This window comes from Leuciscus leuciscus (assembly GCF_965113295.1).
Source record: "Leuciscus leuciscus genome assembly, chromosome: 3".
Lineage (NCBI taxonomy): Eukaryota > Metazoa > Chordata > Actinopteri > Cypriniformes > Leuciscidae > Leuciscus > Leuciscus leuciscus.
This window is the reverse complement of record NC_138727.1, coordinates 44,283,962-44,297,387: the sequence shown is the minus strand read 5'-3', so window position 1 is coordinate 44,297,387 and position 13,426 is coordinate 44,283,962. Positions and strand designations below refer to the sequence as shown.

The 13,426-nt window shown below is 38.9% G+C and overlaps 1 protein-coding gene and 1 long non-coding RNA gene across 3 annotated transcripts in view; one reads left to right on the top strand and one right to left on the bottom strand.

Annotated features, from left to right (window-relative positions):
- Positions 1 to 106: 106 nt before the first annotated feature.
- The window catches only part of arhgap10 (Rho GTPase activating protein 10), an 82,778-nt gene continuing 69,458 nt past the window's right edge, over positions 107 to 13,426 (top strand). For both annotated transcript variants that reach the window (XM_082163225.1, XM_082163226.1), the window contains exon 1: positions 107 to 628. In XM_082163225.1, coding sequence (XP_082019351.1) covers positions 475 to 628 — 154 coding nt within the window. In that variant the 5' untranslated portion in view covers positions 107 to 474. The remainder of the gene's footprint in view (positions 629 to 13,426) is intronic.
- Positions 1,436 to 9,640, bottom strand: LOC309494066. Its single transcript, XR_014204207.1, has 2 exons — positions 8,622 to 9,640; positions 1,436 to 6,597 (listed from the first exon to the last, which is right to left on the bottom strand). It is a non-coding gene; the product is annotated as an uncharacterized lncRNA (long non-coding RNA).

The window sequence follows — 13,426 nt, the reverse complement described above, 5'->3', positions numbered from 1 at the left end:
TATTCTCCAAAATATCTCAGTTTTTCAGAGAGCCAAGCGTGATGACGTGCAGTCAAAAAAAAAAAAAAAAAAAAAAAGCCCTGAGTCCCACACGCGGCGGGAGGAGCTCGACTGTCATTCACGGACCAAAAACCTGACTGGACATTATTACCTTTATTTCAACAGATATCCGTGTAGCGTATGACTGTTTTATCTTATCTTGCGGGAGTTTAATCCTGGGACTTACTTAATATACCCAGGAACAAGTTTACTTGTGCGACTTGGAAAGAGTTTTATTACCAAGAGAAGTCCCGACGCGCTTGGTCTTGCTAAAATATACGAGGACGCGTTGGTAGATGCTTTTTACTAACGTTACAGCTTTGCGTTCATTTTTAATTGTGTTTATTCGTTTGACCAGTTTTTATTCATTCGCTGGTCGCTTTCTGACGGGATTTAAACGCTAGCTAGTCAGTAAACTAGCTGAATCCAGTAAAAATGGGTTTACACCCGTTGGAGTTCAGTGAGTGTTACCTGGACAGTCCTGCTTTCAGAGACAAAATCAAAGCTCATGAAGCAGAGCTGGACAAAACCGGCAGATTTATCAAAGAGCTGTATAAAGATGGAAAGAATCTCATCAATGCCACAAAACGTAAGTGTCAAGTCATTTTATCTCTAAAACTTGTTAGTGTGTTCAGTCAACATGTGGTCCAGACCATGCAACTTGAATACAATAGGTAATATATTATTAACTCAAATCAGTCAGGCAGTTTTTTCTTTCCCTGTCTTCTGTCAAGGTCAGCATGTCATTCCTATTCCCACGTATGCGCGATACCTGGCTAGAATAGTTTTGCTGGTCTGGAGAGTAAAATTGGTTCATTTGGTGAAATGAGCTTGCGTGGCATAAGATTTGCTGACCTTATCCAGTTTTCTTGAGGTATGATTTACATGAACTATGTGCAGATCATCAGGTGTCCTATAAGTCTGCTTTTTGATCTGTTTACATAGTTAAATGGCCACATTACTGAGTTAGTTTCCAGTTACATCAGCAGTTTTGCATCTTCATCTGTAGCTTATCACCTCTGTCATGTGACCCTCCACGTGTAAGGCCTATTGTAAACATTTTATGTCTCTTCCCATTTATGCACTCATTTTTCTAGAGTTTAGGACTGGACAGAACAAATTGGCTAAAAATAAAGCTTGCGTATTGCGCCTTGGACGTCCAGGCCTTTTTTGGACTTGTTTGAATTATTAGGATCTGCAGTGTCTGGGTAGACTTATCTTTAAAATGAGTATTTGTTCTGCTGATATCAGTAGATTTTTGTTCAAATGAAAAAGAAAGGCCAAAGTTTTTAGGTGATTGACCGTTTTATGCTGAAGCAAATATTGTCTGAATGTTTCTTTAAGATTATTGTGGTGTGTTCCTCGTTCTTTTTTCAATCCTATGCATGATGCACAGTTTTGTTTTGTCACAGCTTCCAGATAATGCTGAACTGTAAATATGGCTAAATTAAGATGTGCATGGCTTCAAGGCTGGCTCATGGTACATAAGCCCACACATCCACTGCCCACATAATAATCATGGCTTGCTTAGCTTAGTTTTATTTGGCTTGAAACATAAAGCAATCACCAACAACCAATAATAACATGCATTTTAGATGAACCAACCATTGGGAGAGGTTGATTTAGGTAACTCATGAGTTTCCCTCAGGAGTAAGTCAAGAATAACAAGCAAATGTTTTTTTTGTTGTTGTTGTTTTTAATCAGTTTTGTCTGCTGTTTTGTTCTCATAATGTTTTGTAATGTTATGTGCTGCCATTCAGAAGGTATCATGCTCAATTGGTGTCTGTACTTAAAGGCACAATATGTAAGATTTTTGGATTAAAATATCCACACAAAAAACCCCCACTAGAACAACGTTAGCCATATAGGCTATATTATAGCCTATTTTTTTTGTTGACTTGTGTACTTTATCCCAAATGTTTACAACAATGTTTAAATCTAGAGAAATTTGCAATTTTAACCAGTGTAACATCTCATGTCATTGCGTCGCCTGTCAATGACATCATATTATCTGCGTTACCCTCGATTTCCGGTTTTACTTCGTAGAAACCATGGAAACAGCAAAGACGCTTTAATATATTAGCCTATGTGTGTTATTAGACAGGAGAGCAAATGTTTGGGCACCTTTGTCGATAGAAAACGAATCATTGTTATATAGCCTAGCTCAACATGGTTAGTCTTATTATTTGAATTTTATGGGTTTTTTATTTTTATTTACCGCAAGTAACATGTTTGCACCCAAAAAGTAAATCAGACAGCACTTTTTTTAAATTAATATGATATTCTAATTTCTAGCTTACTGCAGTGTGCAACAAATGTCTCCTACTAGTCACGAGATAACGCACAGTAATGTTATAACACAACTGTCAACACATCCATATGTATTTTTAGTATGATTGTTTTCACCAAGTAAAACAGTGCTGCGTTACCCCACGATTTTAATTAGGCTAATCAAATAAAGTGACCTAAATGAGTAGTAATTCAGCACTTGCATCTATTTCAATAGAATGGAATAAAATAATGTGAATTTAAGTGATCAAACGTTATTATTAGGCCTAAATCATGTTATTATTAAAAATGTTATGCTTGGTGGTCCCCTCAAAGTTGCATTGGATTTTGTCCTTAGCATAAAGTTTGAGAGATCCATCTGCTGTTTTCCATGTCCGTAGAGTTTAACCTCATAGTAAGAGTGTGGAGTAAATATATAGGCTAGCTATAATCTGTGTGTGTACACACAGATTTTGTAAATTTAGTTATTTTCCGTGCCTTCGGCTGTAGGAGCTAATTTAGTTCCCCCCAAAAGGCGTTCCTAGAACTAAAATCATTCCCAGTTCCTGTGGTGCGAACACGACAAAAACCGGGTACTACGATCCGGTGTGAAAGCCCCTTTTGTTGGTCACTTTACTGTCTAACACATGACATTTGTCGTCTTATGTTTTGTTGGCAACAAAATAATGTGACACCAATTTTGGCATGGCTGAATATTATAGAAGCAGTTGGTCGCCAGGTTAGCAGAGTTTAACTTGGCATACATGCATGTTTTGATTCTTTTTTTCACTGGCATTTGACTTTCTGAAGCAGGATGTACCCAGAGTATTTCTTAATGTTGTAGTGGTTGGCTTTGTCCCAGTTCTCACTGCTCAATTGACTTCAACATTATTGTCTCGTATACAGATGCCCATGCAGTGACCCAACAGCATTTTACAGCAAAACTGGCCAATTAACTCATGGTCATGAACCAAGAGAATCCTTGCAGGGGACTCTAATAAAACTTGAAAAAAAAGCTATTGCCCTACATATTGTATAGTGTACTATAAGGCATGTCAAATGTTGATAAGGTCAAATGCCTCACAATCATCATAATATTTCATAAAGACTCTACAAAAAGCTTGTTTTATTATTTATTTATTTTTCTTCAGAAAAAGTTTCTCAAAAGGCATCGCATCATTCTTTAAAATGACTTTCAAGTGTCATCTTAAACAGAATTGGCTGTGTCCCTGAGGCAAATAACCATGAAAGAGCCCAGTTCTTCAGCTTTTGCTTGTTTTTCTTGTGGTTGTGAAATCAAGCAAATTGCTTGTCTTGTGCTGAAATTCATACATGTTTGGGGATGACATTGATAGTGACCATTTAGTGCAGTAGGACTGATTTTCAGCAATGGAATCAGAGCTTGTTTTTTTTCAAAGGATATAGTTCACTCAAAATGTAATTCCTTTCTTTTTAAATTCTTTCTTTCTTTTACTTACCCTCACACTGTTCCAAACCCATGGGACTTTTCTTTATCTTTGAAAAACAAGAGACTTCTGTCCCACTATCAAAAGTCCACAGAAAACTTTGACACTTCAAATGGTTAATAAAGACAAAAAAAAAGGAATCCATAATGATTTGAGCGGTCTAATGAAGAGACATGATCAGTGATCACTTTAGATAATAAACCGATTTAATTTAGGCTTTTATTCACATATAAACATTGATTAATGCACATAGAGCACACCAAACCTCATTGGTTCTCGCTTAATATGAAACGTGCTTTCATGAAATGAGAGAACAAATCACATTGGTTCTCATGAATCAAGCAAGCAATGTTGAACTTCTATTTGCCACATTTGATGCGCTCTATGTACTTGTGACGTGTGATGTTGCTAAAATTCTGAATTAAATTTGTTCATCATAAATATAATGCCACTTAATAAGACTAGAATCCACAAATGAATCTACATAGTCTACAACTAGGAAAGTTTTACTATAACAAATTTTTCCACCTTTTGGAAGTCTGGGAGGATGTATTCTGCCATGGAATCCTTGATTCAGAGAGACGTGTGACAACCAGGCTGTCAGCTGCTGTGGAACAGGAATCCCTCAGTGGATGAGACGGACTCAGAGGATGCGCTCCTGTTTTTGTCCGTTTCCTCTGCAGAGCGGCCAGTCTTTGTCACACAACCTCTTGACCTGTCCTCGTATCCTCCCCTCTCCCCAGGGGAGATGTGATCCTTGTTCGTCACTGTTCATAGGAAACAAATAGAATACATGCATCAGCTTCTGCAGGATTTGTTTTTACTCTGCTGAAACGTTAAAATTATTTCCACATTTCAGGATACTGGAAGCATAAAGCTGTACACTGAAATGTCTTTAAAGCAAAGCAAAACAAATAGGTAGTTTAGTCCTCCACTCTCTGCATGTCACGTTTTACATTTTGTCTGTGAGATGTTCTCAACTCTTGCCAAGGATTCAGTTTGGCAAAAGTCTCACAGTAATCTATCTCAATGCATTGTCAGGAAACCTCGTCATAATAATGAATTAAAACAGAATTAAAGTGGATATGAGATCATGGAAGAGGAAAGTTTACTTTTAGGAAAAGAAATGAGTGAAATTAGCTTCATGTGTGTGCCATACTGCAGAGAACAGGAAAGTTTTATTTTAGCAACATTATTTTATTTTACTTTAGCAACATTATGAATAAAACTTACTTGACACTTGAACAGTTGCTATATCAACATCTTAGCGAAGAGAATACGCTTAATGTATAGTTATTTAAAGGGGACCTATTATGCACAATTTACTTTTACATGTTGTTTGAACATAAATGTGTGTCGGCAGTGTGTGTGCACAACCACCCTAGAATGGTAAAAATTCTCAGGTTACCTAAAATCGTTCATGTTTGCTCTAATCATTTTACACCAGACTGATTTGTGAACGAGGGTCAATGCAAAGCAGGTTTATCTAAAAGGTTGTTACTCAAGGATGAAGCAGTATCTATTGTTCGTGGTCCAGCTTCACACTCTGAATTGATAACAAGCACATTTGTAAAGGCAAAATACTTTATATTTTATAAATGATTGAAAATCGCCTTTACAAATGTGCTTGTTAGCAATTTCCACAGCTAAAGTTACCAGTACCACTAATGTGTCTGTGATTATATTGTCAGTTTTCTGTATAGATAATAGACTAAAAATGGAATGTGTTTTGCACAGACCAGCACAGTTGACACATATCATTATAATGAGGGATGTTAGTTCCCAGTGACTCACCAGAGCTGCATAGTGTTGGTACTCAACTATCATTCTCAAAGTTGTTCTCTCTCCTTCATCATCAGTGTCCGACCCAGGATCACACATATGACTGAACAGAGAACACCTGTATTTACTTTGTCAGTCATATTGACAAAGTAAATACTTTGTCTAAATTGACATATCACTTCTCCTGGTTGTTATTGACGTCGTAGGATCGTGCACAAGCTGTAAATGCCACTCCCTCTTCAGGAAAGGGGGCGGGGAGCAGCAGCTCATTTGCATTTAAAGAGACCCACACGAAAACAGTGTGTTTTTGCTCACACCCAAATAGAGGCAAATTGGACTGTAAGCTATAACCGGTGGGGTATTTTGAGCTGAAATTTAACACAGACATTCTGGGAACACCAGAGACTTATATTACATCTTGTGAAAAGGGCCATAAGATCCCTTTAACTTATACAGACTTATGTGGCTGACTTATGTGGACTTTTTTTTTAGGCTGTTACACATGGATCCAATATACGGTTACACGTGTGCATTCTTTCTCAACCATTTGCATTCACTAACTTAAGACTGTTTACGTGAATACTAGCCAAGACGTGCATATTTGACAATATAAGTTGCCAATGAGAACACAATTCAGGATCTCCGAGCGTCCGAGAGGCGGCGTTTTGTGCACACGAGCATTGAGTTCTTTTCCTCATCTTATTGTGCTTAACTTTTTTAACACGGTCGGTCCTATTGTTCATAATTGCATGTTTGTTCTTGTTTTTGACAACAAAGATAAAGTACAACAAAAATAATCATCCACTCCTAGTTTGAGGTGCTTTTGTTTACCTGGATGTTCTTGGTGTTACGTTTTTTAGGTTGACACAAGCTGGGCAAAGAGTTGGTGGTATTTTAATTGTTTGTTTGTTTGTTTACATTAGGGGTTTTCTTACTGTTCCTGGAGCCTCCCTAGCACTGCACATTTTGAATGTCTCCCTTATTAAACACAGATAATCAGCTGTGAGATCAACTAGTACTGCATGACCTGAGATGGGTGTGTCTAGGGAGACTAGTGTTGTCACGATACCACAATTATTGTTTCGATACCGATACCAAGTCAAGTATTGCGATTTCGATACTTTTCCTGAAAAGGGAGAAACACTCTCAAATTTCATTGCTGTGCTTTATTTTAAAACCGGGACAACATTCTAATCATATAACACACTAATAAATGAACATATGAACAGCAGATATATTAAACATTTGAACAAAATATCAAATATCAAAATATAAAAAAATAAATTAGAGCAATGACATTCAAGGTAAAAAAATTATAAATTTAGCAGCATTATCTCCTTTATCATAAGAAACATAAGAGCTTTATCTTGATTCTGAACTTTGAATAAAAATATGAACAGCGATTATATTAAACCATGTTTAATATTGGTAACATATGATAAGCCTCATTGGTGATAAATTTGACATGTGGGGAGAGAGTTGTGGAAGGCCTCATGTTCAAGTACTTAATGTTAAAAAAATATATAGCAGCAAAGACAACGTCGGCAGTGTTGACGGCAAAATAGGCTACAGAATAATTCGTTCTGTATTGAGAGGTGCAATATTTGAAAATCGATAATATTTTTTTTTATTACATTTATTGTATTTATGTTAAAACTTTCAAACATCAAAATGTCATTTATTAATATGTATCCGTGTCAAAATGACATAGAAACATCTTTTCCTATTCTATTTTGCCTGGAAACGCTTCCAACACGCTTGCGTGTCGCGTGAAAAATAGGCGTCGGTTCTATTTCTAGCATGCACGTGTTTTCCGCGCGTCTCGAGCTGCGCCCAGACGCGTGTGTCACGCAGGCAGTTAACATGGGAGCCGAAATAAAAACGGACACGACACGCAGCCAGTGTGTCGCCGGCCTTACAAATCTGGAACGCGGTCATTCTTAGAAGTATCGATACTAATAAATTAAGGAATCGTGACGTTTTTAATTTCTGATTTACTTTTGAAGTATCGGTGCACCGTGCAACAGAGCAAGGTAGGCAACGTACGAGTCGTGGACCACTTGTGCTCGCACATGAAGCCATCTCGCTGTAGTGTTTTGTAGTGATGCTCCGATTGATCGGCCGCCGATCATGATCGGCCGATATTGGCAAAAAATAGCTTGATCGGCAACCCCCAAAAGCGCCGATCAAAAAAGCCGATCACGTGACGTAAATAACTCGCGCAACTTTTCCGCATGCGCGGCAACACAACAGCAGAGCAGAGTTTGCTTAACAGTGGCAAAATGAGTTCTCCTATGACGGCAATTCAATGGCAATTATAAACGAGCGCACAACTGATGCTGGCGCGCGCGGTAAATGACATTCGCGAGAGGATAACAGATCTACGCGCGAGGAAACGGGAACTCGCGAGCTCATTCAAACCCTGCGCGGGCGCATGACATCTCTGCCCTCGCGCGCGCGCATGATCATTCCCCACACTCTCGCGCTTGATCTCCTCTCGCCTGCTGATTTTGCTCGCTCGAACACTTTTATTTTTGGCAGTCGAGGGGCGGGACTTACTGTTTTAATAACCTCAAATGTCATTGTCATTATTTTATTTTTTGGATCTGATGTAGTTAGTTCCTCAACTACATCCATTGTAGTCTGCCTGACCCCTCTTTGTTTTGAAAAATTATACTGTGCCTTATTTGGAAAAGGTGGCCTACAGTAGCCTTATGTTATCTTGTTTTCTAACTACAATTAAATAAATATTGGTGGTTCTTCAAGATTTTCTTGACTCTAGCATATTTCCATTCTGTGATCGGCAGTGATCGGCAATCGGCAGATCATGATTTTGGTGATCGGTGATCGGCCCCAAAAATGCTGATCGGAGCATCACTAGTGTTTTGTCACATGACACTGACAGCGGCAGGTTCTTTGCTGCGTGCGTCAGGAAAAAAACACAGATGTCCATAGGGAGGCGTTTTTTATTTTTTTAAGTATCGATACTGAAAAATGTAGGTATCGTGACGTTTTTAATTTCCGAGTATCGCGATACTTTTGAAGTATCGGTACACCGTGCAACACCAAGGGAGACCTCCAAAATGTGCAGTGCTAGGAGACTCCAGAACAGTATGAAAACCCCTGGTTTACACTAGGCCTTCTGCAATAGTCTGTGTTAACAGTGTTACTCTGTGTTCATCCGCAACACCGGTTACATCACATGCTCACTAGGGGTGTCGAAATGAATCGTTTCTACGATGCATTCGCAATGCAAACGAGGACGATTCGGTATCGGTTCAGTAATAGAACATAACCGATTATAATGTACTGCCGCTTTTCTGACGTCATTTGTCGCGTACGTGCTTTGTCGCGGTAGCATACAATGGCAGAGGGAGGCGAGTGCGAGTAATTAAAAATGCTCCAACTACTTTAAAAGCCGTCATCTGGGCACATTTCGGCCTTTATGAACAACCTGGAGAAGACACACTGTGTGTAAATTTAATTATGTCACGCACAAATAAAATATGCAGGGGGCAATACCACTAACTTGAGAAACCACGTCAGCCGTTTTCACCCCGAGCTGTTAATGCCTGTTAGTGCCAAGGTGGATCAAGCTCAGCCAAAAATTATATCAACGTTGCTGCCCAAAGGGCAGAGAATGACCAGAACAGTGGCAGCTTTTATTGCAAAGGATATGGCCCTTTTCTGTAGTGGAAAACCCCGGGTTTTGCCACCTGTTGAATACACTGGAGCCCCGATATAAGCTCCCCTCTCGCATCCACTTTTCAGAAAAGATTATCCCGAAACTCTACCACGAAACCAAAGCCCAGGTAATGGTGTCAGTGAGCCAAGCTCATCGAGTTGCAATAACATGTGATTCCTGGACTTCGGTTGCGACAGAGTCGTATGTGACAAAAACGGCACATTACATTAGCAAGGACTGGAAGATCTTGTCTCATGTGCTGCAAACGAGAGCCGTTTATGAGTCTCACACGGGTGCTCATCTGGCAGAGCCACTGTCTCATGTCGTGGATGAATGGACGACGTAGTTTCACGTGTATGTAGTGCTTGTGACAGATAATACGTCAAACATGATCGCTGCAGCTTAAAGCTGCCGTCGGCAACATTTTTTTATCATATTCAGTGAAATTGACACTATAATCCGACAGAACAACATAAATAAGATGGTTTTAGAAAAAAACCCGAGCTTCTAACTCCACCTGGAGCGTGTTATTTGTTTTGCAAAAATCCACAGCTCCCGGATCCCGGGTCCAATCAGCGCAGGGGGGTGTGAGATTTGACTGTCAATCACAGGTCGTGCACACGCCACAGATCCCCCCTCACTCACGCACGTTAATATCACATGCACATGCCACGCCTGAAGTTCGCCTGGAGATTGCATGAAGTGTGATGGCGGAGAGAAAATCTACTAACAAGCTTCCAATTCCTCGGTTATTGCTATCTATGGATAGATTAGCCAGGGCAGCCTTCCTCTGAGTCCATGGTGTTGATAGATGCTGAAGAGACGGACGCGTTCACAGAAAATCAGGTACACACGCACAGTGACGCACTGACGAGCACGACCTCGATGGGAGGGTGCTCGCTGGTAGTGGGGAGGGGCATGAGAGTTGTAAACATTCAACATTTTGGCTAATCGACCCAATCTGCCAGACTTGCCGACTGCAGCTTTAATTCGGAACATTCCCTCACGTAAAATGCTTCGCCCATACGCTGAATCTGGCATGCTAGCGCGCTTAAAGTGGCCGCGCTCTCCAGGCTTTTGGGCAGAATCCGACGAATATCAACATTCTTCAATCGCAGCACCACAGCGAGCCACTGTCTGAAAGTGAAACAGCAATGTCTTGGCCTGAGAAATCATAAGCTAATAACTGATGTTGCAACAAGGTGGAACAGCGCATACGACATGGTTGAGAGGTTCTTGGAACAACATCCAGAAGTCAGAAAAGGAGAGACAGATATGTGCACTCTTACTGTGACAAATGCAGAGGATGCTGTGAGGGCATTAAAGCCAATGAAGGATGCAACAACACTGATGTCAGAAGCGCGCAATCCGACAGTTTCTCTCATTGCTCCTCTAAATGCGCAACTCCTCCAGAATATGTCAGACACCAACGGAGACTCACACATGATCCATGAGATTCAGTTCTCCTGAAAAGGTACAACAGTGTCACAGAAGAGGATCCTTCATCCTCTGCCCTGGATCCCCGATTTAAGGGAATGCCTTTTCTCACAGAAGAGGAGAGATCGGATGTATACAGAGCACTGTATACATAAAAACAGCATGACAGGGTGTGCAAATGCTGCTCAAAACGCCATGTTCCTCACCAAATGATTGAGAAGGTTTTTTATTCTAAATAAATGGCTAGTAGGATTGTAAAATGGGTCGATGTGATTGATCACTTAATTAAATTACGTATTTAATAATCAAATATAACGACTACTAAAACGTGTCACCAACGTGTCACTCAGATGCGTGCTAGTCAGAATGTGTAACTCCTGTTGTGGACTCCCAGAAAACTGAAACACTTTCATTGCAGGGTATTTAACTCAACCAATAGTGTTCTCTTTATAATGTTATGCAATATGAAGTCCCAAATGCTGTTTGAGCTGCATGCTCTGAAGCTGATCACCATTAATTCTTAACTAAATGCATTCTGTATGAGAGAAATCAAATACAGAGGCCTACAAAAAATTTATACAATATTACAACTTACATTTGCACAAAACAAAAGGCTGCGAATGCACACGCAAACTTTGTCATGACGATGTAGTCTAACTCTAAAATTGTCCCAAATATAACTCCGGCGTGCTTGCTTAATTTTTCCTCGTGTCTGCTTTACGTATTTCGCGGTTGAGCAGCATGCACGCTTATTCGACGATCGATAAGTTTGATCAATTAAAATATTATCGACAATTAATTAATCCTAGTTCAGTTAGAGAACAGACACTACAAATTAAAACTGAACCCGTCAGCTCAATTCAGCGTGAGCCTAAAGAGAGTCGCAGCACAGATCAGCAGGAGTCATATTTGTTAATAAAAGTTCTATGTTTAATAAAAGTGAGTTTATTGTACTTTTATGTTGTGTTTTTCATTAAGAATAATAATGAACCCACTATTCAAGCAAATGCCGCCATCGAATTGCCGCTAATCGGAAACTAAAATGCGCCCAGGCCGCACAGGCATTCACACCGGTGCGTGTCCACTGGCGCAGAGTAAGCCTTTTCAATTAATTCCAATGGAAGTTGAGCTTGAAGCGTGAAGCTCAACTTCCATAGGAATAAACTGAAAGCGCTTGCTCTGCTCCGCGCCAGTGGACACACACCATAAGCGTTTTAAAAAGAGGGAAAAACAACAATCAGGGTACCCGCGGATCCTTAAAAAGTCTTAAAAGGTCTTAAATTCGATTTTTTTAATTTAAGGCCATAAAAAGTCTTAAAAATATATATATATTTTTTAAATGTCTTATTTTTACTTATGAAAGGTCTTAAATTTTAGATGACACTTTGACTTAGACTTATCTAAATGCTTTCGAAGTTTATCTAATTAGCGTAGGCCTACTTATTTTTTTTTAATTCTATCTTTGTGGATTTGCTTGTTCACGTGACAATTCGCGTCACTTACGGCAGTATATCAGCCTACGTCTGTCTCCTGCACGCGAGAGGAGAGAAGAAAACGAGTAAATGTCAGTTCAATTGTAAGTTCATTCTTTATGTGCTTAGAAATGTGCGATATTGTCTACAGTATGAACTATATTGTAATCATTGTTTTAACTATGTACGAGGCACTGCGAGTGCGAGCTGACATCGCGTTTCTCTCATGCTTACTTTCACTTCGTGATGTGTCAGTCTTATATTTATATCATATTATGTTGTCATATTAGAATATCACATGAGCAAGAGTGTCGTTTTCCTGTGCACAATTGCAAATGTGCTATTTATTTTATACAGCAGTTAAATGAACAAAGTTAACATTGTGAGTTACTTTTTGGACACAATATTGTAAATTTTCACTTTATATCGCCAACGAGAATTTCATAATGAAGCCGTAGTCCAACAGACATCGATGATTTTTTTTTTTGTTTGTTTCACTGAAATCTGCGTTTTGAACGAATAATTTTAACAATTCAATGAACAATCACTTGTTTTTCTGAATGAATCAGCCGTTTGAACAAATCGGTTGAATAAATGACTCCAACAACTCGCTTATTCTTGCCGCCACCTACTGGTGGTTTTAGTTTCATATTTAAAGTATCCTTTAATTAAAACGTTAAAATTATAAATAATTTCATATTTAAATATTGAATAGCTTTATTTATGCAATTGTAAATGAAGTGTAAATATAGTAGGCTAATGCCAGTTTTGATGCCGCTTCTGTGTCACCTCTGCACTGCAAGGATGGATTTTAATTTAATGATTTAATTTGACATTGATACTGTGTTATTCTAATATAATTTAATTTGAATGTTAGAATTTGACATAAAAGGTAATGCATATCTCTAAATACGTTTAGAAACAATGTCCATATATAGGTGAAAATGCCCCTAGAAATCAATTTAAGGTGGCAAATAATTGCCCCTTAATAAAAATGTTAATTTCGGTCACTACTGTGAACTGACCACTGCATAGAATATAAAAAAATATGAATATCGTGGGTTTTCTGTCAACAACAGGCCTAAACCAGCCAGGGTACCAGTACAAAAACACAATCAGTAAAATATCATCTAATTATTATCAACAAAACTTTTAAACTATCGAGACATATTTTTGTCAATTTTCTACACCCCTAATGTACGGTATTAATTTTGATTTCTTCAGGTCTTAAAAAGCCTTAAATTTGACTTTAAAAATTGTGCAGATACCCTGTACAA